This window comes from Strigops habroptila, chromosome 10, assembly GCF_004027225.2.
Source record: "Strigops habroptila isolate Jane chromosome 10, bStrHab1.2.pri, whole genome shotgun sequence".
Taxonomy (NCBI): domain Eukaryota; kingdom Metazoa; phylum Chordata; class Aves; order Psittaciformes; family Psittacidae; genus Strigops; species Strigops habroptila.
This window is the reverse complement of record NC_046359.1, coordinates 618,284-644,778: the sequence shown is the minus strand read 5'-3', so window position 1 is coordinate 644,778 and position 26,495 is coordinate 618,284. Positions and strand designations below refer to the sequence as shown.

The 26,495-nt window shown below is 41.6% G+C and overlaps 1 protein-coding gene across 2 annotated transcripts in view; it reads right to left on the bottom strand.

Moving 5' to 3' along the window:
- Nucleotides 1-23,097, bottom strand: part of AIG1 (androgen induced 1) — a 125,731-nt gene extending 102,634 nt beyond the window's left edge. Inside the window, exon 1 of one of the 2 annotated variants that reach the window (XM_030498947.1) lies at nucleotides 22,730-23,097. In XM_030498947.1, the coding sequence (XP_030354807.1) occupies nucleotides 22,730-22,870 (141 nt within the window). In that variant the 5' untranslated portion in view covers nucleotides 22,871-23,097. Of the gene's footprint in view, nucleotides 1-22,446; nucleotides 22,647-22,729 lie in introns of those variants that run through there. The other variant, XM_030498948.1, reaches the window with a different exon arrangement.
- Between the last annotated feature and the right edge of the window lie 3,398 nt (nucleotides 23,098-26,495).

Sequence of the window (26,495 nt, the reverse complement as noted above, 5' to 3'; positions counted from 1 at the left end):
CCTCTTGCCTTTCTAGGCAACTACTCAAAAAATCAGAGGAGAGACCTGAAAGGATCTCACATACTTCGTTCTGGGTTTGCCTTCACTTTATAGCACCTAGACACTTTGCATTTATTTTGCTGCTAGAGGCAAAGACAGCCAGCTTCAGATAGGGGCTTCCTCTTTGGCATTAGCAGATCTTTACCACCTTTTGGAGAAATATGAAACTGCTAAGGGATCACAGAGATGATCTAATTGTTTCTTATCCATCTCTTATTTATATGATTCTAAACGTCATACAGAAAGGGGAGTTTACATGGAACTGCCATAAACCAGTCAATTTAATGGTATCATTATACATAACTTGGCAACATAAATTGATTGTATACCATAACACTTATATTGAGCTATAATTTAAAAAAAAAAAAACCAAGAGAAAATCATAAAGCAGATACCAACTGATTGCTGGCTATATTTAATAAAATTTGGCTCTGTCCTAAAAAGAACATGTTGTGTTACCCTGGTTTTAATGTCTTTATTGTTCTTAATAGTAATCTTTTTTAAATCACTAATAAAAGAGGTTTTCCTTACAACATATTTATTCGGATCAAAGAGAGGAGTTCCCTCATGTTCCCTATCAGTGGCTATTTCATCAGAAGGCAGAAGAGTACATCTGTTAACTTCAGTGTTGCATAATAGCACAGGACGAGCAACCCAGAGCAAAGCAGGCAAATCCACAGCAATTTGCTGCTTTGTAACTCAAACCAGCACTTCAAATTCAGCTTGAAAAAAACACAGGAAATGCTCCTGTAGCTGGACAAAACAAAAACAAAAACAAAAGTAAATTCTTTGTGGCCAGATACACTTAGTAAGCAGACTGCTACATTCTGCAGGACTTTCCACTTTTGGATGAAGCCCCTGCTGAAGAAAACTGCAGAGAAATAAGGCCTAAGGCGTTACTGCCATGTGAGCATCACAAAAACATCACACTGAATGCATCACACCGAATGCATCACACCTAGTCAGCTACAGGCAGAAAAAAGGACTCGGTAGTATTCTGGAGCGTACCCAGGTTTGTAAGGGCCAAAATCAAGTAACAGAATGGCAAACATTCTCCCTGAAGAAATAAAATCATGTCTTTTTTAACTATACTCCTTATGTTTTATTATATCAGAAAATGGTGAATAAAATGGTGCATTTATTTTATCTCTGATAAGATAATTATCATGACTGGCGACATGCTGGAATATGCAAAAATTTCTCCAAGCAGAATTTTGAAGAGTTTTAACTAAATAAATGAACTTATTTAAATGAGTTGCACATGTAAAGGAAAGCTTAGAAGACCACATTATGTATTTAAATCTGACATACTGAACACATGAAATGTTTTCTGTAGTATGTAAAAGAAGATTTAGTATTTCTTTTCACCATGCCCTACAAGATTTTAGAGGTAGTAGATATTATCCTCCCACACCTCATTGTTATTTGTGGGTGAAGAGGAGAAAAACCAGCTTTCCCACTTCTCGACTCCCAGTTGGTTTCTCAGTGAATTGATTTCTCTTCAGTCTGTGTGAATGAAATAGTTATTGAACTAAACTAATGAATAACAGGAAGAAATACTTTCTCTGCATCTGCAGAGACTAGTGTTGTCCAAAACCACCAACTAATACCGAAGCAAACTCTATTCCCTTCGGTAGTTCTGTGGTGTGGCTTCTCTTAAAAACTTTGTAACACTCCAGCTAGATGTAATAAGAGTTATTGAAAAACCTGCATGTGTAGGCCATGCGGATAAAAGAAACCAAAATTGGGTTACATGAATTGGGACACATGACAGAATATGATATTGGGATACATGACAGATAATGACTGTGTTACATTACCACAGATCCAGCAAACAGGATTACCACCAGTGAGATCCTTAACTGACAACGTGATTGAGCAGTTCCACAATACAACAGAAAGAGGTGGATTCATAACTGTAGAAGAGTATTAACGTGCCAAAGAGGTTTTCAACCTATTAGTCAGGACTCCGGTGGACAAAGTCCTAGGAAACCCGGGTCAGTGTTGAGCGTGATCTGGGCAAGGGCTGGACTAGATGACCTCCTGGCTTACCTTCCAACCTGAGTGATGCTATGATTACATCAAGCCTGGGGCTTCACGTAAGGGGAAGTGTTTAGTCTTGTCAAGGATCGTGAAATCTCTTCCTTGTTTGCAAAACACAGGTATCTCTGGAACAACTCCAGCTGATCACAAAATCTTAAACACTTCTGAAGTGTTCTCACGATTTACTGAAGGACTTTTCTTATAGTTGTTATACGTTTAAGCTTCACATGAGAGTACTGGTGCATAAACACTGCAGCAATAGTACTTGCTCTTGTACAAGTGCCTCCCTGCTGCTAAGACTTCAAACATGTTACTCGATTTGTGGGGGAAAAAAGGAGTCAGGGGACACAAGCCCCTGATTTGAAGATTTTAACTGAAATTTGCATAATAGACTAACTAATATGTACTCGGTAGCGTCTGATTGCTATTTCACATGTTCATATAGAAATAACCCCCTACTCAAATTTTGTCATCCATCTAAAATTGGAGATCACTCTGTGAATGCAACATCTGCAAAGACCAGCTAGGCTCAGCTCACCCATTCGAATAAAGACAAGCTATTTGTGCACATTTAGGCATGTATCTGTTACTGACAGAAAGAGTGAAGAAAAGTAGCTGGTTATTTCATTGCCATTTGCTGTCTGAAGAGGTCAGGAAGTTCTTACAAACACACTTACACACCAGAACTGCCTTTTAAAGCTCCTGTTCCATTTTTCAAATGTAATCACAGATTGATCTCTCACCTCAAAAACTGTTTTTATCTCCATGAAACCAAAAGACATTGAAACCAACAGTTCTGTCTTTTACATGTAATTTTACAGATCACTGTTTCCCAGGCATATAAAGAATTCTTACTCATATCCTGTGTCCAACTTTCAGTTCATGTTAAAGTGATGCTATGCATTCTCTGGTGAGGTCCTCATCATGGCATTTTTTTTCCTGGATCTTTCCAAGTCTTGGTGTCAAGCAAACTAACACCAATTCAGCTCTTAACCAAGATGCACAGTGTTGATAAAAAATTGTCACTTAACTATCTGTAAGGCAAGTTGCATGTGAAATGCAGCACTAATGTATTTTCCTGAAAAGGCTTATTAAAGTTTTGCAGGTAGTCTTTCCAGTGGCTAATGGTATATTATTAATGAACTTAACAACTGCAGGAATGTTTTAAGGACCTGAATTTCCATAGGTTGTTGTTGGCATCTGTGTGCTATGTATGCATGACACGAACAAACTAGGATGACAATGGTTTTTTTCACTTTGTGGAGTCTTCAGTCAAAACATAAGAGCAAGATGTAGATATAGTTGCAGAGTCATTTTCTCTGTTGCTGTAAAGGCTGAAATCAAAGCTTCAGTTTGTCTTGGGATATTGGAGTCTTCCAAGTTAACACCTTCAAAAATTGGCTAGCCTCAAAAGGAGTCTACTATTCCTCACCATCACTCCTTAAAACTAGAGATAGAACCCTGAATCTTAGCAACTGTTTATGGTACTATAATCCCATCTATTGTGGTCTGCAGAGATATATTCAGCTAGGAGAGAACAAGGAGGCTGTGGTAGGAGGGATTGTTGCTACCTCCCCCTTACAGTAAATCCTGCCCTACATATCCTACACATACTCCACAAAAAAGCTTCAGCCATTCTCATTGCACGCCAGTACCTTCTCAGTGGGCTATTACAAGTATGCAATGTTCTTTGAGCTTTCTACTTGTGCTGGTTTTGGCTGAGGTAGAGCTAATTTTCTTCAAAGCAGCTAGTACGGGATTTGTGCTGACAACACTGTTGATAACACAGGGATGTTTCAGTTATTGCTGGACAGTGCTTGCACAGTCAAGGCCATTTCTGCTTCTCACACCACCCCACCAGCGAACAGGCTGGTGGTGCATGGGAAGCTGGGAGAGGACACAGCTGGGACAGCTGACCCCAACTGACCAAAGGGGTATTCCACACCGTATGGCATCATGCTCAGTATATACAGCTGGGGGAAGAAGAAGGAAAGGGGTACATTCAGAGTGATGGCGTCTGGAACCGTCACCCGTGATGGAGCATTGCTTTCCTGGGGATGGCTGAACACATGCCTGCCAGTGCGAAGTAGTCAATGAATTCTTTGCTTTGTTTGCATGTGCAGCTTTTTATCTGTTAAAACTGTCTTTATCTGAAGCCATGTGTTTTCTCACTTTTATTGTTCTAATTCTCTCCCCCATCCCACCGGGGAGAAGTGAGCAAGCGGCTGCATGGTGCTTAACGGCTAGCTGGGGTTAAAGCACATCACCACTCCACTAACGCTGGGGGCTACCTAACTATATCCACAGCAAAGATTTGGAAAGATCTCACTTTTTCTAACCATATGTGGCATGAAATGAATATGCAAAGCCTATATGAACTACTTTCAGGTAAGTCACACTGAAGATCCATAACCAAGTCTTATATCCACTGTCAGGTGAAATCTGGTTGCTGTTTTGTTTTCTTTTGTTTTAATTTTTCCCTGATGTTCAGAACATTTGATAAATACACGGGTGCTAGCTTCATATCCTACATTTAAATGAAAAATATCCTCTAGTGCAAGTAAGCAAAATTGTATTATCAGTTCATTTGAAGAAACTGAAGAAAAATTTCAGCTAGTAAGTATTACAGGTAAGTCTGTACAGCCTTTAACATTTGCAGCAAGGACTTCAAAATAAACTGAAAAGGAAACCTGCTAGAATCCATAGCACAAGTTACAAAGCACTGGAAAGTCATATTTTATTATACCTCATGGCATCATCGAGTGAAGCAACAACAGCTAATTTTATTGTCACGTTTTATAGATAAACTGAAGCCCACTGAGTTTACTAACTCTCCTGTGATGACATGTTAAAGCTTGGGACATTCTGGAACAAGAAGACAATCCAAACTCGACTGAACAAGACCCACTAAATAATCCTTTTGCTCTTGATAGAAGACGGTTGGCAGAAATTCTTCAAGATTCGAATTCCTCCCTCCATTATAGACATCTTTGAAAGGTCACACTTAAATATAGATGTACACATTTCAAAATAAACACAACTTGCATCTTCCTCTTGCTAATAAAGCTATGCCCATATGATAACTTGCAGATCCTGGCAACGAGCGGAAAAGTTGCACTACAAATTTAAAAGTCATCTCCGTGCTTCTGCTTGTCTATCTATCGGATTAAACATGCATTTCTAATTGGCATCTGCCTCATGGAAGAAAGCTTTCATTCAGCCTTGGTCTAATTTTCTATGCCTTGAACCTTCAATCTCATCTACATCTACATACAAACTGAAGATGCTAGCAATACCAAATGATAATGATGTGCATTCATATTACTAAGATGCAAATGGCAATACAGGATGCAAGCTAGAGGCCTTAAAACTGGATGAAGAATGCACAGAAGCTCAAGCACTATCGAACCTAAATCCTCACTTGGAAGAGAGTAGGACAACAATAAAACTAGCATAACTTTCAAAGTAAAACCGTCAAAAGCAAATTTGGACTACGATTAATCAAGAATATAAACACCTAAAATTCTTTTGCTGCCATGATTGTTTACTACTAATTAAGCAGATAATTTTTTTCGCACTCCATTTGCAGCAACATCTTCTGTTTGAAGTGTTGTAAAGATGTTGTGTTTGTCCTACACAGAAACAAACACTTGTAAATTTCTTTTTGATGGTTCTATACTTTGATCAATTCAGTTCCTTTTATGACTTCAGGAAAACTGGCATTTAGAGATTTATTCAATTTCCTGAGAACTGGACACATGAAACATTTGATGACCACTAACTTTGGCTCTTTGCATTGTTGTCCTGTGTCACAGTAAAGGCAAGAAAAAAAAAAATAAAGCTGTAGAAAAGTCAAATTAAGGATGAGTATCCATATTGCTTCCTTTTGTTGCTGCGGTTCTTTATAAAATATTTGGACACACTTGGTGAATGGAAAAGGTCTGAAGCACGGTTTGTGCATAGACCTGCCAGAAAATGAAGAGGGAAGGAAGATGGAAGCAGATCTGACTGCTGTAAGCTTAAAGCTCAAATCAGAAATCACTTAGGATGTAGATTTTCAAATGATAAAGGTTTGGAAGTCGTTGCCATAAAATTACAGATGAAAATGGCAGCTACTCTCAAAATTAGGTGTGTCTGGGAGCTATCTACTATCTGCGGAAGCAGATACACAACCTTATCTGAGTGTAAAGAGCAAAGGTAGCCTTCCAGTGCTGAGTCCAGTGCCAAACGAACCAAGCAGTAGCACAGAGTAAAACAGCAGACACCAAAACTGACTCCTGACTCTACAAGGTTGTTATTAAGGTTCACTCGTGCCTTTTTGCTATTCTTCTAATAAATGACTCTGTACCTTCAGACTTTCTTTTTAGACCCGTTTTCTTTAATAAAGTCAAAGACCTTTTTAGACCAGATTCATAGTAGGGAATTACGCAGAAAAGATTAATGTCATGCTCTTGGATGGGAATGCGAAAAATGTGCTCATAATAAAACACATTTGGAAAACATTCTTGTGAGAAAAAGAATAAGCCATAAACCCTTATTGTCCCCAAAGAAAAGTGTTAATTAATGAGATTACTGAAAACCATAAACACAAATCTAAAGAAATATAAAACCCCAAAGAGGTCGTGAATTAATCAGACACAAGTTCCACTTCACCACATGAACACAATACTCTTTGTTGTATATGCCATGTCATTCTTTCCTGTATATTTAATTGTAAGTACCTATACACATACTCTCTCATGTATCTCACTGGGCTAGAGCTGGCATTGCCTTTTTTCCTGAGGGAAGGCGATGCACCCCACAGCTATGAAAGCTGGACCTCCTCATGGGCTGCCCTGGCCCAGGGACCACAGGCTGCCTTTACAAACAGGGAGAGGAAGACCTGCGCAGCCTGACCCCTGCGCAAAGGCTGGTGCCCAGGAACCTGTAGGGTTTGGCTGTGAGGCCTCATCGATCTGCCCACTACTGCCCCATCGCACCCACAAAGAAGAGGGTGAGCTGCAAATGCCCCTCTGGCCAAGTCGTGCCTGTGGGCTACTCCTCAAGCATTGCTGTCAAACAGCAACAACAGGGACCCAACACACAAATGCCAATGGAACACAGGCTTAAGTGTTTATGTAACTGCAGACTACAAAATACACTAATAAATAAGGGCACACACAAAATTCAGGCTCAGGAAGGCTGCCAGAATGATTAGTTCCTCTCCAAAGCATGCATGCAGCCACCTTAGCCCAGCTTTCGAGAAAGACCCTCCAGGCTCAGGAGAACAGGGCCTTGATCTTTAAGTGTCCAGAACTGTTGAAGCATACTTCCTTGCCATCTCCCTCAGTGCAACTCACTGATGCTCTATGAATTTTCAAACAACGAGTACTGGAGGAAAAGCTGTCCAGCACAGCAAAGCAATAATACACGGACACAAAACGCATTCCTCATCTCTCCCCATTCAACTCTGCAGCTACATGAAGACAGTAGCACAGTAAACAAGCCTCCTCCTCCTCAACACACTTCAAGTCATTCTTCCCACACACAGCTGCCACTATCATACATATTTCAAAGCCTCCATCTGGGCTTGACAACTGTACCTTCCTTTCTTCCAGCCAACAGAAATACACTTCCTACTCAAACAGGCATGGATGATATCGCGCTGTTTATTTCAGAAAAGAAGCTGTTCCACAAGTAGGTCATGTGGGTGGAAGCCCCTATGCTAACCTACATGTTCACCGTGGAGGTTAGAGCTACCCTACATTCATTTTTCCCTCTTTCCACTTAGAATGAGGATTCGTGGTACTTGTCCAGACTCCTGAATGCCTGATACTTCTGGATAAACACCTACTGCTCACACAGGGATTAACTTCACAGTATACACCCAGCAGGTTCAATATTTCACAGATTCTTCATTTAAGCTGCATGTGCTACACAGTGCAGGTACACCTCCTTCTGTTCAGAAATACAGCAATAACCCCCACAGCTGTTGCAGTCTGAGGTCATCCTGAACTCGGCATACACAGGGGCCAGCCTGAGGCCTCCTCTTTTTCTCCTGAAGGTCAACTCTCCCTGCTGCAGCTATCCCTCTTGATGCTCTGCTGCAGTACCGCCTACCCTGCACCCACAGCAGCAGCCTACATTCTACCATTTAAATAGCTGTGTCTCTTCCTTCCTTCCTCCCTCCCTCATCAGCAGCCTGAACTCAGCTCACTCTTCCTGTATTATCAAATACACCTTCCTACATCCATGATGCAAACAAGCACCCTGTCTCCTCCCATCTCTTGCTCTACAGCAGCTTGGTAGGCACAGGCTGAGGACAGCATCTGCTGCAACAGGAGGAAGGGCTGAGGCCAAGCCAGGCTAGGGCTCTTGGAGAGCAGAAGAAGGTGGAGCCAGAGCCAGCGTGGAGCCGGATTGCTCCTGCTCCACCAAGGGGGATAGCATGTGCCTTCATCACCTGATGGCAATGTCCACACACTTCCCATCTCTTTGCAGATAGCAGTTGCAGCAGGTGAGTCGCTGGGTGAGATGGGACAGACTGGAGGTGATGCCTGATTATCTCGACAATGCTGCTTCAATGGCCAGTCTCAACTCCAGCCCCATGCCACACTGCAAAAAAACCCCAAAAGCTGAATAGGAGTAATCTATGGGCAGCCTCCTGTCTCACAAATCATCTCCTGGATCACCTCAGATTAACGATGTTTTAACATACAGATTACACAACTAAGATAATTCCTTAAGGATTTTAGTGACTATATTGTCCAGCCAATTTCAGTGTCTTGCATGCTGGGCTGGCATTAGGTCTGAATCATGCCTCTCTGCAGAGATATTGTGAGGCTTAGTTATCTAATATTTCCTAAGTCCTTTGAGATCTTGTAATAAAGGATCTCAATATGCAATGGTACTACAAAGCAATTTTACTCTTCGTATGATACTTGCTACCAGAATTTATTATTTTTGTCCTAAAGAGAAATCAGAAGATCTCCATCTACATGTGCATTGCTTCTTTCTTGGAAGATGGGAAACGAAGGAGACGGTACAAAAATAAGTATCCATAAAAAGATGGACAAGAGCAGCTGTTCGTAATAGGCAGTCTTCAGTGCTTTCTCCTGGGAAGACCACCAAGGAAGAAAATTCCAAACTCCAGTGCAAAGATTCTTTCTGCCTAGAGTACTTATTCATTTTAGGTTGTATGGAAAGAGATGTGGCCTAGATCTTCCTCCCCTTTGCAGCTACTACCTGTCTTCCTGCTTTAACAGCATTTCCAACAAACTGAGATATGGCCTTAATTTTCCTTTAGCTGATCATACAGGTTTTAAATTTTTTCTTTGATATTTGTCATAGTACTTTGGAGGTCACCCAGGCATTTTATGCAGACCTCTGGTACACTTAATCATTTCAGTGGCTTCCTGCAGTAAATCAGGAGACATTATATTAACAAAAGATGGGGCTGTTCCAGGTCTGATTCATAATGCTGAATCCCTGTCTACCTGGCTTTAAAAGAGTCCTTTAAAAAGGTCAGTTTACTCTATGGAATTCTAAATATCAAAGATATGTCTTCTCTCACACAAGATATATACACTTGAGACTAGCACCCTGAAAGGTACAAAAGACACTGGAGTGATTCAGAATGAGAGCTCACGGCTGTCTGCACCATAACCTAGCCAAAGAGACCTTGTCTGAAAACACACCACTGAGATACAGGCACACCACACAAACAAGCATCTCAGGTTTACCTCCATCACTGCACTTCGTTGTCTGGCAAACACTGTTTAGTCACATTCATAGAGCACAAGACCCATGACAGGCAAAATACCAGGTCTAAGAGGAAAAGACAGGCCAAAAGTAGATTTTGCTTGTACCATCTTATTAATATTTGGTTAGTTCTTCAAAATACTTATTAATTCCTGCAGTCGGCATGTACGTAATAAAAATTAATAAATAAATAAAAGATAGATTAACCAGTTGTTTTCTGGATTTGACTTATCGCACGCCCTCCTGGCTTTCACTTTCATATTTTGAATTCAAGTTTGCCTGCACTACCTCACACAGCACAGCTACAATGCCTAGTAAATAAGGGTAGCATTTATGAGTAAGTAAGTCGCAACTTTCAGTATTATGTTACTCTGGTGTCACTGATCTTGCCCTTGCTAAAGGAAAATAAAACAAGTTTTCAATTAATACAGCTGGCAAAACATTTCTGAATAGCAATTTTTCACTGCAACAGCTGATTCCTTTGTAATGTAATTTTGCCCAAGTATCTCAATGAAGACAATAGAATGTTTTGTTTTCACTTGCTCAGTCCAACTGCACTGAAACCACTAATTTGAAATACTTTCTCTAAATCTTTTATTTTTTTTGCCCCACAAGAAATTGTGAGATTGACTTTTCTTCCCATCTGGAACAAATTCATAATTTCTAAATAGATAATCACACCAGAAGATGCATTAAAAAAAAAAAAAAAAAGCCCCGCCCCCCCCCCCCCCCCCCCCCCAAAAAAAAAACACCAAACCAAAACCAAAAAAAAAACCAACCCAAACCAAACCCTTCAATACCTTAGGGTCTTATCTTGCAAGACACCGAAAACTCTCATATTTCTAACTCACATGTAGTATGTTGTGGGTGCTGAGTATCACCCAGAAAAGGAAGTCTGACCTCAGCTCCTGTGCAAACTAAGCACAATGAATATGGATAATACACAGAGAATACCTTCCCATTAGCTGCCAGAAGTTAATGCCAAAATACTTCTGTAGATCAAGATCTTTGCAAGATCCACAGGCCTTATGTGACATTTTATCACAAGGCAGTTGTGAGCATTCCAACGACACAGATCAAACCCCAGCAAAAAGTGCCACTGAGACCAGAGCGCTGCCATCAGAACACTGCACCTAGCCTGCAGCCCTCCCCTGTGCTGGGCACAGGAAGGCTAACAAGGCAGGCTACAGACCCTAGATGAGTTGTATGTTGAGCATTCTTTGTTTCAGTCACCACTTGATTATTCGGCTGATGTATCTTAAAAGACATTCTTGAACATAAATCAACCCGGTCCAGTCAGAATTTTATTTGTAGTGACTTACATTTTAGCAACCTGATTTTACAGTTCTGTTTTTGTATGTGCCTGCTGGACATGTGTTCAGCCCTGCTACTGGGCATGGGGGAACAGAGCCCTGGCACGCTCATCTCTGACAGACAACCCCTAGTAATAATGAATATGCTTCCATAGAGGTTTGAGTAGAAAGTTACCCCTGTGAAATGCAGCTCTCTCTCTTCCCCTACTTCTACATTGCAACAGGTGTGTCTGCATGCACTCCCAATCCACGCATACAAATATATAGAACTTACATACTTTCACATGAAAAAAACCCAGAAAGCTGCTTCTATTAATCGTGGTAATAGCCAACAAACTCAACAATGTTTAAAAATATTTTTGTTCATCTCACTGAATGCAGTAGATTTCAAAACTCGCAATGATTGTTACGAAATGAGGGTTTTCATTCATAAATATAAAATACAACTTAAAATCATTTCAGCATCTCATTTAAAATATATAAATTACAAAACAAACCAACCAACAAAAGATGGAACGTGTATGAATAAATACTGATTGCTAATTCCATATATTATTTTGATTTTTCAACTTCAACATCAATTGCTGTCAAGGACCTGCTTCTGAGTTGGAAAAATTTATCATAAAAATTTGAATGGCAGACCACCAACAAGTGACAAGATTTTAAGACCATAATAAATATTAGGACCATGATCCATTATGCTTAACACTTATGGGAGGTTTTTTTTCCTGTAACCAGGATGCTTAAAAACTTGTTCTAAAACACAAAGCAAAGCTAAGAGTCTTATGTAACAACATTACTTCAAAGTGGCTTATTTAAGGCTATTACCACACCAAAATCAGTCTTTCCTGATGGAAGATGACTGATTCCTCATTGTTTTGGGTCTACACAAGGTGTTTTAAACACTGACACTGAGTAGGCCTGGTATTTGGGAAGGACAGGGTGAGGAAGACAATATAAGACAGTGATTGCACTGGGTAAAAAGACAGTATGTGTGAATAGTGGGAAAAGAGTATAGGGAGTACTGTGGGGATAAGAAAAGCAGCACTAGACAGGAAAACACAGGCTTCTGTAAGAGGACTGGGTGTGCAACTGGGATACAGAGCTGCAAGATCAAGGAGACTATGGTAAGAAGAGATGGGTAAGAAGAGATTAGAAGGAACAGGGAAAGAGATATTGCACAGGTGGGTTCCTATAGGGAAAAAGGGCAGAAAATGTAGTGATAGCTAACAGCAACCTGTAACTGAGGAGCCTGACTGGGTGCACAAATGGGTCAGGGCAAAGCAGGAACACCTTCACTCACAAAGCCAACACTGGAAGAACAGAATCATCCCTTGCATACCCTCAAACACATTAGCGTTTTGCTTATATTATGCTGTAGGTTAAATTTTCAAATCAAAAAGTTCAGATCTCACTGGCTCAAATCCCCAAAGTAACAAGAGGTCACTCCACCCTCTTCTAAAATACATCTCATAATTTTAACACAGCCTTATAATTAATAGAAAAGAAAACAGCTTTGAATTAATTTGGCAATAGCATTTTAGTAGCTTCTGCCCCAAAGGTTGACAGAATGAAAATAAAACAACCTGAAATGCCATATGACTTAATAGTACAGAATACAATCTCTGGAAATTCTGAGGTGGTTAGCTTCTGAAATTATACTGGCATTGAGTCAGGGAGGTGTGAATACTAATCTTCTGTAATCATATGTTAGAATTAGAAACATCATTAGCTTCTTAATAAATACAGGAATATCCCTTTCTAGCCATGGTAGGTCATGAGACAGCTGACCAGAAAGCTGTCTGCTCTCTCTTGTTAGCTAGAGGTCTTTGACACTCAAAAACTTAACTGCGTCTGGTATCTCAAACCACTGTAACCTTCTATCTGTGGTTCATTAATTGGTCACCTAAATTGACTTCAGTAGTAAAAGGCCAATTTACTCTTAGATGTGCACAGCATATGAGGAGACTACAGAACAGAGTAGCTTTTATGAACATTTGATATTTTCAAATTATGTGCAGCATAGTAAATAACTATCATGTCAAGCATGCACACAAAGATGCATGGTTGGAGGTACACCTCCAAACACCCCAAATCCCTTTCAGCTTCCTGAATGTCCAGTTTAAAAGTACAGTGCTGTGCAGCAGGTCCACACAGCAGAGGTTTCCTTCGTGACTCACTCATTCTCAGGACTCACTTCCTAGGACCTATAGGAATGCACATAATTGTGTGTAATGCACACACAGATTCACAGTTCTTGGAACACAGCTATAACAAGTAAACTTGGGTCAAGGAAGTTTTCACAGCATGGAGTTTCAATTTGTTTGCAAGCTTAAGTGAACAGCAAATGGGGACCTCTGCATCTGTCAGTGCATATGGCTTCTAAGGACAAAGTTTTGCAAGCACCCTACACTGACAAGAAGCCTGCTAAGCCAAACAAGCTCTGTGCAGGGAAGTAGTGCCATGGCACAAGTGTTCAGGGGTTGTGTGTGGGGAAATTGAGTAGGAGGAAGAAATGAGGGAGAGGACAAGGAAGGAGAGGAAGTCTGAGGGAGCTAATACATGCTGGTTTAGCCCAGAAACACCAGCCACTTTGCATCTCCACCCTTCTGTTCCCTCACTTTGTCCTATTTACCCGGCAGACAAATATCTAAATATCAGTTTGTCACAACAAAAGGATGATGAGCATGGTGCACTCCCTCACCTACACACCCCAGGCACAAAGTGCTGTCATTTATGGATCTTCCTTTTCTCTTCCACCTTCTTTGCTTGCAACCTTTACAGAGCTGAGCCTGTGCAAGCACTGGCCATGAACAACCTGTGTCTTCTCTAGGGTGAGGCGTCCTGCTGCAATGCCTCAGGATCACACAGAGATGCTACTCTGAACATCACCTGTATGAAATGCTTCCACCACTTAAGCCACAAGCTGGTTAAGCATCTCAGAGAAAACATCCCTTTTGCATTCACACATTTTATCAAATTATATAGCAGCATTTAAAGTCAGTGGTTTCTTTTTCTTCCTTTTGCATCTGATCAAGAACATCAGGAACATATGCCACCTGTGCTCTGCATGTGGAACTCCCACTCCTACTGAATTCTAATAATATTAGCAATAATAATAAATAACAATTTGTTACTTATGTGCTGCCAGGACCAGAAGGCTTCAAGGTAAAATAGATGCAAATAAAGGAATAATAAAATAATAATTAAAAAAATAATTACCCTCAGGTACACAAAGGACCAGGTTAAAAAAAAAAAAAATACAAACACAGGCAGAACTGCCCAAAACAAAAAATGAGCCAATCAATTCCTAACAGAATAAAACTGAAATTCTCCAAGTCCCTGCACAAGCAACTCAAACAGTCTGAAGTGTCTAGCAGCGTTTGTAGAGGTAAGATTCAGCTTCTGAAACTGTTTCAGTTAAACTAATCCGTTGCAAAAACCCACCACTCTTTGTGCTTTGCTTTACAAGTCAGCAAGGAATTAGCAAAGGATTTGACATTCTGCTCTTCCACACATTCTACTGTAGTTTATCTTTCCCAGGACACCTAATATTCAGCTAGTAAAAACCCAGTGGAATTAGCTTTGTTTTAAGCTATACTGTAGGGAGTCCTCAAGCACTTTGAAAAAAATAACCTGACAGACAACTGTAGCAAAAATATCTGACCCATGCCAGTTGTACACAGAATCAAGTGAAAATTAATATATAATTGCACCCTTTGGCAAGTATTTGTTTGGAAATCCTACTGTAAACAGGATGCTTTCAAGGGCAGTGGCAAGACAAGGTGCTCTGGAATGAAACTAGAGGCATTCAAGTCTTGCTTTCAAACTCTTGAAGGAAAAATCACATGGACTTAACTAAGTTGCCAGAAAGAGCCTTCATACAAATGAAAATCAAGCTCTGATTTTCTCCTACCATTTCACAGGAACTTAACCTTTTTCCAACCAACAGAATCTCTGAATTCTGCAGTATAGTACAAAATAACCCAACAAGCGACACCAACAATATTTCATGAGAGTGTAAAATAGCCTGAGATAACTGGCAAAATGCTGATGAAAAGCCTCTAAATGCTTATTCACAGTTCTAATTGGGGATGGACTTGTTTTTAAGTCTTACCAAAACATGCTTATAAATTTACTTTAGTTTCTTCCTCTCTGAAAAGGCTAGAAGTTTTACTTCAGCTTCCAACTGATTTTGTTTTTTCTCTAGACTTCAGTTAACTTTTGCTTCCAGTAAACACAGCTTTTTCAGTGGTAGCAAACTTATCTGTGCTGAATTGAAAAAATATTGCATCATACATGGTAAGTGTAATAGAAGAAATGCTGTAAGGTTTTGCAGACTAATAACAAATTCAGAGCTCTGGAAAATATGGTATGGGGAAAATGCAGTTATTCAAATAAATTCAGGCAAGTAAGGCAAAATTTGAAAAAGCTTTAATTAGAAGGAAGAAAGCTTTTCGTATTCACCCAGTCAAAGAGTTAACAAGGAGTTTCTCCATCACTTTGGTCTTCAAAATAAGCCAAGGCATTGTCAATTTTATTTCTACCTCATATGGTATATATAACCTGAACATGCAAGGTCAGAAGAGCAGGCCTCAGATTCAGACACTTAAAAGAAAAGACCTACAACGAGAGGAAATTGATGTTTATTTAAAATGTGTATTGCGAGCAATAACATCACGTTTGTTTCAAATACAGAAATGTCCAATGTGAACTTATTATACACCAGTATTTGTTTCACTCTTGAATTCTGTGGACAACATACAAACCTGCCGCTGGTGTTGGTCTTTTTAACATATACTGACCAGAGCTGCATTAGTAATTAAAACTCCAAATGTCAAGGAATTCCCCACCCATGCTGAGCTCCTCCCAACATCAGAGTCTGTATTAAAGTAGCACAATTAGAAAAATGTGTCCTAAATACTGCATTAGGATAGGCAGGCCCTGACAACTCCAGTTGTTAGATACGGAAAGTTGCGGCACAGAAAAAACTGCATGAAATGGAAGGAATCAGATATTTTTCTTCCATTGTTTTGTTCAGGTAAACACACACTTGGCGTAATTCCTTGTGATGAATCTACATTACACCATGTTTAAGATACTGCAAAATTGCCTATTTTTTCAATTTTGTTTTATTGCATTTTATTGTGGTTTTACTTTGTTCAAATCTGCAAACTTCTGTGGAATGTCAGAGTTTTTCATAAAGGGTTTTATTTTTATTCACAGGTTTAAACAACTTCATATTTCATTGCACGGTAGCATACTGGCACATTTGAAATTTCCATCACGCCGATAATAAAAGATGTTTACCATGTGAGTTTTCCCATTTTCAGATAAGAGCGATCAAGTTCCTTGGGGTTTTTTTTCAGCCTAAGGACAAAACAAGCATCTACCCACATGGATTTCTACCCTACAAGTCTTTGCACATCCTCAGTTTAATGTAACTGCAAAGATTCAAGTGAAATTTTATTTTTATTAAAAATATTTTTAATTTAAAACACTAAGGTTGCAATTTTCTATATTAGTTAAGAATACCATTTGACAGATCTTTACTACAACTTAAAACGATCGATCTCGCAAAATTAGTTTCTTGTATAAGCTTACATGGCCTCATTAAGATAATACAGCTATACTTACAAGGTCAAAAACACATCGATGTGTTATACACTAACATTCATAATAAATTAGGCAGCTTAGAACCCCAACTTTGACTTCAGCATAGAACTACATGTGTTGTTCTTGTTTAAACTAATGGTCTAAAGTATTTAACAATTTCGTTATATGGGGGCATATAAGATTATCCGAGTTATCCTTATCACTATAATAAAATTGTGAGGAAAACCATTCAACTATAATACAACATAAACAGGATTTTTTTCAAAGGGGAACAGAAAGACTACTAAACCAACTTGTTGAAGTTGTCATCATCTGAAACTGTTCTGGCAAAACTCTGCAGACTTTCACTGGCTTAAAACACAGCACTGTTACCTATCACTTACATACTTACGTACTCCAAGTTATAAAAGAATATTACTGACATTAGTTAAATCTATCATCATAGTAAGTGATCCCAATTTGTCCTCTCTTCCACTCTCCTCCTTTCCCCTGCCAACCCTACTGCCAACACAAATATTTCAAGGCAGCCATAACTTTCATGAGAATTCCCCAATTAAATGTTCAACATATTCAAGTCCAATTGTAAAATAAAGACATGCTAATGCAACGTGAAAATGGAACTCTTCAATGTAGTGCTCAAATTCCACTCAATTTGTAATAGCGCTACCAAAAGCAAATGGAAAGCATTGGGTCTATGATGAAGAAACAGTGATACTATTACATTTTTAGCACTGCATTGATGGCACTATACATAACTGTTTCTCTGACATGTTTACAGCCTAAGAGGGAAAAAGAAAGCTCTATAACACACGCTTATTAAAAGGCTCCCCTACATGTACTGTTGCCTTTTCTCCTGAATACATTAAGCACCATTTAGAAACCTCACCTTGTTATTCCTCAAAAAGCAATCCCTTTCTTTCTCCGTAAACTGATAAACACCCCATTGACTGTATTCTCTGTTATAGTACAAACACTGAGATATTTAGACATGCTGATGAATTACTTCTGGAAATAATACACGATAATATTTCACACTTCTGTAATCTTTCACCCAGAAGTCATAAAACACTTGAATGCCAGGTAACTTTACAGATGATGAAAGACGACAGCAGAAGGTGAAATTCGTTTTACTAAAGGAAATCCTGGAAAAGAGTCATAGTTCTATTCAACACAGCGTGGAACATGTTTTCACTTTTGTCCTGTGTTGCGGCAAGTTTAACATATGCAGTTAACAAAACTTGCCCAACTTCAGCTACTGCACCAATGGCACAGTTTATTATTCCTTAATTTCGAATCTGCTAGCCTCTGACATTTTTTGGTCATTTTATTTCCTATCAGCATGACTAAATCCAAATTGGGCACAAATCACCTATAATTTTTAGCCATGTTTTGCTAAGCTGCTATCCTTTTTTGTTGTCTAGTAACTGCATCTTACATAATTTAATAACTGATTACTCTAAATAAGTAAAGGACAAATTACAAATTCTAGTTTCTAGTCCTATTGCTAACATGCCCTCTGAAATTTTCCAAAGACAAGAAATGAACTAAGTTCTGATGACACATTTAAACCTAACGAAACTAAATCTAAAAGCATTTTCTGCTAAACAAATGCAACATGTACCTGCAAAAAATGTGCTGGGAACAGAGTTTATACCTGCTTTTTGTAGAACTCTATCTGCCAGACAACATATAAAAGTTCATACGCAGACATCCTGCTATTTCTTTCAAGAGAATAATAAAAGTATAAGGTCAGACAGATTTATATATGAGCAAAATCAATTCCTCTCTGGCTTTGGCTGCCCTGAGTCAAGTCATATTAATACCCGCATTCACATTCAGTTATTCAAAATAGGACCATTAAACATAATCATAAAACATTACACTTGAGACTGCTTCCAAAAATCTAGCCTTGCTTTTTGTCTCTGTAACTACCCCGTTCAGCCCACCAGAGAGACTTTAAGATTAAACAAACAAACGAACAAACCAGCATTTTGTTAATGCATGTGTATGTATGTGCAATAGCATCTTGGTTTACTCTAGCTTCTTTGAGAAGTAAGGTTTTCTCAGAAACTGCACAATGGAAACTAGAAGCTATTTAGACCAGCACACCCCTTATTAAGGAGATACATACTTATTTTAACTCTAAGCTACTTTTCTGTTAATTATTACACACAACCAAACACAAAAAGTAGAACTGGTCATTTTAGGACACCCACAGGCTCTGCTATATTCCAGAATACAAATCCTATTTATTTTTGCCTCCTCTCACAACAACAGAAGGAGAGCCAAGAGAAACTGAGGAACAAAACTTAACCCCTGCAACAGAAAAGATCCTGCCATTTTAGACAAGTTGGTGCAACAGATCCCTCAACACAGGCATATTTATTTATAAAGGCAGGTGTGTGATTGCAATGATATGCAGGATGACCTAGTTATCTTTAGTTCAAGTACCAGCATCTTTAATTCAGCTACTTCAAGTACTTACAGAACTGAACAAAGAGTGGTACAAGTAGGAAAAATTTCTGAGAGGCTTACATGGCTGACAAACTTGTTGCAAAGAATCATTTTGCACTGGTACCATTTTCACTGTAATTTAACTTTCAACTCTGAGGCTCAGCAATGAATTTATGTGGTGTGGTGCAGGACAGTGCAGTCCTGCAGCAGTCCACTACTTAAGCAGGAAATGGTGAATCTAACAAAGGCAGGTATACATGAAATTTTAGGCACATCTCTTAAAATATCCCATCTGAATCCAGTTCTTTGCCATTTTCACAAGAACTAGCTTTGGGGCTTGGTTTGTGTTGTGAGGCTAAATGAAAGCAACACATTGTAGTTTTGAACTAGCCTGAATGTTCAGTGCAATGATTTTATCTGCTGGGCTCACCAACTGATCTTGGCAGCAACTCTTTACCTCTTTTCCCCTCAGTTTCCCACTCTATAAATGACCAAAAGGATACTGCCTTCTTTTCTGAAGTGTTCTGGAATCCATGGGTACTAGGCAGATATCTTTACCATGTTTTGAATAACTTTGGTAAGTATCTACCACTTCTACATACCAGGGAGAAAGTCCGAAGTGGAGAAATGATTGTTAGTAGCAACAGTAAGGAGCATCACCAGTGTAGCGGCAAAACATACTGCCAGTATATTGCTTCATAAACCAAAAAATATTCCATTGACATGGGCATTTTAGAGAATGTTGAACCACATTCACAACTGGGAAAAAAAGTCAGTCATCAGAGTGACAGCAGTTAAAAGAAGTCATCAGTTGTGCTTGTTTTCTTTCTTAATTCAAGGACAGGTGAGATTAAACATGAATACTGGCATCCAAGAAAGTCTAACTTAGGTATGAACATCCAAAATGTTATGGATGGACAGGACCGTTACAGTCTGCAGCTCAGTATTAAACAAATTCCTCATCATGCTCACCTTCTGTAAACAGTGTGAGGGCTGCAAATCTACTGTTCAGATTAATGCATACATTTAGAATACTTTACTGTGTCTTAAGTTTTAGAGTGCAAACAGCTAGTTTTTCATAATTCAATTCAAAATTCTATTACCTGCAGGTAACTGTAAGTCATTTCACACAGCATCTCTGCAATGCCAGCTACCTGAATCTCCAAGACATTTACTGATACTGAAAAGCAATGTCCCTTTACAAATGGACAAAAGAAAAAAAAATCCAAATTACTTTTCAGATTCATAAACTCACTTTTCTCAAAAACTGATAGCAGGCTTTGGAAATAGAATTTCTACGTGCTTCTGTGATGTCAAAGATGAAAATTCTGCTTATGGTGGTACAATCTGTAGCAGGAACACCCATCTGCCAAGACTCTGGCATTGACAGTATTTTGTCTAGACAGCCTTTGAATGTGACTGACACAGGAGCACTGCACATGGCTGAGGAAACTGAAACTTACGGAAGAGCTTTTGAAGACTTTGTCAACATAGAGTATTTTGGAAATGTGCCTATCACTCTCCAACCAGGCCTCCTGGTTTCATCCTCAGGAACCAAACAGCTTTTGGTTCTTCAAGTCTCCCATTTGTCCCAGGAGACAGAAAGACAGACTTGCTTAGATAAGATGCTACAAGTGCCATTTGGATGTAAGTAAATATTGTCAAAAAGCGGAGAGGTCTCTGTGCTGACCAGTCACTGAGAAAGGCATCTAAGTCATTTAAATGTGTGTTATTTGGAAGGATTGAAGACTGCAAGGAATTGCTAACCTCTTCTCAACGACCGGACTTGACTATGAGAAACACGTGACAACTATTAGCTAAAGGACAGAAATGACTAGCTGCAGTTGATAACTCTTCCAGACATTTTAAAAAGCACTATGTATTCACCCCGACCTTTTGGGCCATGATAGAAGTAGCCTGAACCATGTGCGTGCTTAGCTGAGAAAGTCCACGTGAACTTGCCAGAGACGGCAGGCTGTAAATTTTGGGAAATGATAAATATCATGTACTGTCAAATGTTATTTTCATTGTATGACAGCCATAGTTCAGCTAATCCTCAAGCAACTGTCAGGGCTAGGATAACAGAGAAAAAAAGTGAAGAGAACTCAAAGACAAGATGATGGACTTTTAGCTTTAGTTGGTTCACTTCCAATTCGACTGCCACTAAAGTCAACAGCTCCCCCCGAACGTACTGGGACCTGACACTAACTTCTATCAACTAATGTTACCGACAGTACTGCTCTGCAGCCCAAAAGGAAGAAAAAAATGTAGATTCTAGTTTGCTTCCCAGAAAAACATCAGGCCATAAGATGCCCTTTCACAAACTGCAGTAAAAACACTAGTTATGGCTGTGGATCCTCAGAGATCCAGCAATTTTTTGGCACCCAACACAAAAATTATCCCGACTAAATGCAGAACGTGATAAGTACTTCTTCTCTTCAAATAAAATATGGACCTCAGTGAACCTCAGCTTAACCCCGGTAAAGAAATTTGCACACTTGACCTGCCAGGTTAATAGTGTCTGGGTTTGGTCTCCAAACTCACACACTCAACCTACTGACTGAATACAAAGTCTGTAGGCAACAGTAGCAAAACTTATGACTCTGAAATGAGGTTCTGAGAGAGGTTTTATCACTGAGAAGCACTGAAATACTGGCATTTTGGGACTTTTTCTGTCACTCGATAGGAACTGCAAAATTTCTCACCTATCTACACTGTGGACTAAAAGAAAACCTGGTTTGTTCTAAGTACAAGGTCAAAGTTGGCTATCCTATTGCTAAACCAGAAACCAAGTTTCTCTTCCCACCTCCTGTCTTCCTCCCGCCCCCTCTCCTCCCACCGGCACTATGGGATCTCTGCCGTGGAGGCGGTAAGGCTAGGAAGCTCCAGGCAAAAGCAGCCCCTGGCCGGTGCCTGGTGTTTTCCAGCAGGCCAGCATGCTCCTCACTGTCCCAGATCTGGATCCTTACGAAAAGTGAAATGAAACATGTTTTGTTTCGAGGCTCGGTTATGGATTGCAACCAAAACTAACTGGGTCCGGCAAGTTGAGTTGCCCAACACTTTTTGTGTCACTCTCGCACACTTGCACCTGCAGGGGATGGATTCCAGCGGGAGCGAGGCATGTTTTCTATGACGGCACACGGGAGCCAAACACTAGGACCAGCAGGTTCTGGTGTTTACTGTCAGCCATTTAAAAAGGCGAAACCCAGCATGAGCGCTGCGGTGACGGCGTCGGGCGCACCTTACCCACGGCCGCTCACAGGCAGCAGCAGCCCTTCGGCTTTGTCTGTGTCTTTCTCCGTTCAAACCACCCGGCTCCGCTGCCGCAGCGTCACGGCCGGCCCTGGAGTCACAACCTGCCGCCGTCCCCGCTTTAAGGTCACTTCATGGCGCTGCCGTCGAGCAGGGCCGCCGCCGCGGCCCGCGGTGCGCCCGGCCCGCTCCCGCGCGGTGCCGCGGTCGCTCAACGGGCAGCCTGAGGGAGGGGGCAGGGCCTCGGGCGCCGGGAGCGAGGGGGCACTTACCAGGTCTATGAAGGTCAGAAATTTCCAGCTGCCTCCATAGGTCTGATGCGCGGGCATGTCAATGGCCTTGTAATTGCACAGGATGGAGCAATAGGACAGGAGGATGGCGGCGCGCAGCACCTGGCAGGGGACCAGCGCCATGTTGCAGGCTGCGCCGGGGCGGCCTCGGCGGCTGGCTGCGAGCCAGCGCGGGATGCGGTTCCGCGTGTGTGCGTATGTGCGCGCCGGTGTGTGCGCGACCGCGCGGGCGGGACTCCGGGCACCCCCGCGCCGCGTTTGGCCCCGGACGGGGCGGGGCGGAGCGGAGCGCAGGGGCCGCGCCGTGCGGCGGCGGGTGGCAGCGGCGCGGGGCAGGCCGGGTTGGCGGCGCGGCTGGCGGCGGCGGTGCCGGCAGCAGCGTGGCTGGCGGGCTCGGCGCGCTCCCGAGCCGCAGCTCCGCGGCCGGGCCGGACGGGAGGAGGCCGTGCCGTTCCCCAGGGAGCGGAGGGGCATGTCGTCCCCCCCACCCCCCAGTCGCCCTCAGCTCCGGCGGCGGTAGTGCCGGGGGCTGCGGCGCGGCTGTGCCCAAGGGTCCCGCGTCCCTCCGGCGCGCTGTCCCCGGGGGGACACGAGGATGAGCGCGGGCAGTAGGTTACTCGCAGGACTTGTTTGCCTGCATTTTCGCGCAAAAACCACAACGCACCAGCAGTGACGGTTTTTAATCGGTGTATGGTGGAACCCTGTGAACCCGCCTCCGTGGCCGCCCCGCCCGCCCGTCCGCCAGCCGGTCCGGCCGGGGGTAACGGGGGGAGATGGCGGGCGAGGCACGGGGCCCGGCGGCCGTTGCCGCGGCCCGAGGCGCGCAGCCCCCCGCGCTACCAGCTGTCCGCGCCGGAGCCAACGGGCTGCGGGCCGGCGGCGCACGGCGGCCGTTGGAGCAGGTGTCACCGCGCCGCGGGGTCGTGTGGGGCCGGGCGCGGCGGGAGGCTGTGGGGCGGCCGCCGGGGTGAGCGAAGGCTCTGGCCGTACCCCTCCGCGGTTACCGTGCGCTGCCCCGCCGGGGAGAGAGAGCGTTTGTCCTTCCACCTATTTCTGAGGTACGGTGACGTCCTCGGTGTTCCCTTCCATCACGCCATTGCTACAAGCGCGCTTTGCAATATCTCCAACCGCTGTAAGGAGGGGACCACGTTATCCCTGGCTTAAAGCGTTGGGTGGAGTATCAACACTGTGAGGAATGGCCGTTTCTGTCAGCGGGGGGTTGGTCACCGAAGGGATCTTGAGGCTAGGAGCAACTGGGGGGGGGGGGGGGTGTGCTTGGACTTCCACACCCTGAAAAGGACAGGGTCTCAAAGTGCTGGACTGCAGGGTAAATATTAAGTTACTCCATCATCTGGAAAAGTTAGTTTAAAAGGGAAAAGCAAAACCAAACACCAGCAGTGATGTCTGCGCTTGGACAGACAAACCACTTCTATAAACACCATCTCCATACATCTGCCTTCTGGAATAAATATTTGAAAAATAAGGTGCTTCATCATAGTTAAGCTACTGGAAGGCAAAAGGAATCTATGACTGTGCAACACGTGTGCTGCTTTTATTCCATTACATGGAGTCAAAACCTCTTCATCTGGTATCCACTGTGCTCAAGTTCTGCAAAAAAGGGCTTTTAAGAGAACACGTACTAGCAGCTATTCTAGATGAAATTAGTGCAGTTTAAGATATCTGCTTATGCAAAGAAATAGTATGTGAGGCATGGACAAAGAAACCTTTAGAAGCATGAATTTCCTACTGGATCCTTCAGCTTATCTTACCTATCAGTTCACAGCCCCAGCAAGCACCTGGGGCAATCAGACCCTTGTGTTGTTTTTGGCACATATTTAACTTAATATTTACGTTATCTATGTGTCTATCTATTTAGATTAGACAGTTAGGAAGAAATTCTTTATTGTGAGGGTGGTGAGGCACTGGAACAGGTTGCTCAGAGAAGTTGTGGATCCCTGGCAGTGTTCAAGGCCAGGCTGGATGGGGCTTCAAGCAACCTGGTCTAGTGGAAAGTGTCCCTGCCCATGGCAGGGGGATTAGACCTAAATGATCATTAAGGTCCCTTCCAACCCAAACCATTCCATGATTCTAAATCTTACAGGTTAAAAGGGTTTGGTCTCATTGAAGTCTCAAGGTTCAGTGTAAGAGGTATGTGAGTGAAATGCAATGGTCTGCAACACAGTAAGAGACCAGACTAACAACATTAACAATATGACCCCATACAAGTGGATCTGTAAAGCAGCACAGTTGCTGCTGAGGACCTGATGTCTGTATGGCATGTATTGCAGAAGATTTCAAATCAGAATAGTTCTTCTCTGTACCTGTGGACTGAATATTCATTAGTAGCTGGTGTGCATTGAGTGAGACAGTGGAGCACATCTTCTGCTTTGGTTTTATTCAAAAGGAGTTCAGCTTGCTCTCTGAAACTGTGTCAAGTTATTAACAAGAGCACAGTATCAGTCCAGATGATCAGGAGGTTTATTTCTAAAATACACTCATCATCTGCACCTTAGTGCTACTGTAGAGGCAGCCTTAGTGTGCAAATCTGGCTGGACTTGAGCTTTGTAAGCTCTCAAAAGCAAATTACCCTGTGTAGAGCTCATCAGCATGACTGACTACACACCCATGCACACCCTTGTGTCTTGTGATCAGCCTCCAACAGGAAGAATTTGGGACTATGCCTTAGGCAGTCTGTCCCCTACTTTTCTAACTGCACCTCCTCCTATGATGTACAGGAGCTCCTTGGGTCGCCTCTAAGCTAGTAATAAGGCACTACAGACATTAACACTCACTGAATATAATAATAACCACCATTCTTGGTTTGCCTTTTAGTCACATGTATTCAAACATGTGACATTCTTCCAGGGTTATGGTATCCTCAAAACTTTAAAAAAGTGAAAAACTACCCAGGCTTTTGGGAGACCCATTTGAGCTCTCTTCAGTTCTACTCTCCAGTCTTCCACAGAAATCTCAGCAAAGCTCACAGAAAATCTCAATCTCATACAAAGAAAAACTTTCACTCGGCCTTGTAAGCCAAGGCGAAAGTCTAAATGAAGCAGAATGTATAAACACTCTTGGTCCCTGTTCTTTTTTCTTTCAGTCAAGACAATCTCAAGGCAGGCTATCTAACAAGCCAGGCTCAGCCAAGCTTCTTCCTGGTCAAAGACTCTTCTTTATTACACATTTCTAGACCTTTGAAAGGAAATGTAACTCCTTTGTGGGTGGGTTCTTTGTGCCTGTGTCCTTTCTAAAGAAGTACCTGTTGAATCTCTGCACAGTATTATAATAAGGGCTAATTAGATTGTAGGCTGCCATTAGCCTTATGTGCTGCTGTGGACTTTGTACTCCCTGTTTATTGAGAGACAAGCAGCAAAGTCTTTTGTGACTGGTTGAAATGGGTTTGCAGAGGATTTTATTTTCCTTTGGATTTGGTCTTAATTTTTTTTCAGCAAAGTAAAAATGAGATGTTTACAAATCTGTCCTTTATAATGCTATATGAATGCAAATTTTTGGTACTTAGTAAAATGTTTACATTTTGTGGTTTTGATTAAATGCATAAATCATAGTAAGGTAGATTATAAACATGTAAAACATGATGTTCAGTGTTAGCCTGTGATTTTTCAGATCCTGATGTTCAAATATTTGTATGTGCATTGTGGAAAGCCTCAACTCAATTTCCATTAGTCACATATTGTGAATTTGTTTGATAGTGAGAGTTTGACATGGGTAATACTTGTCATTCAGTAGA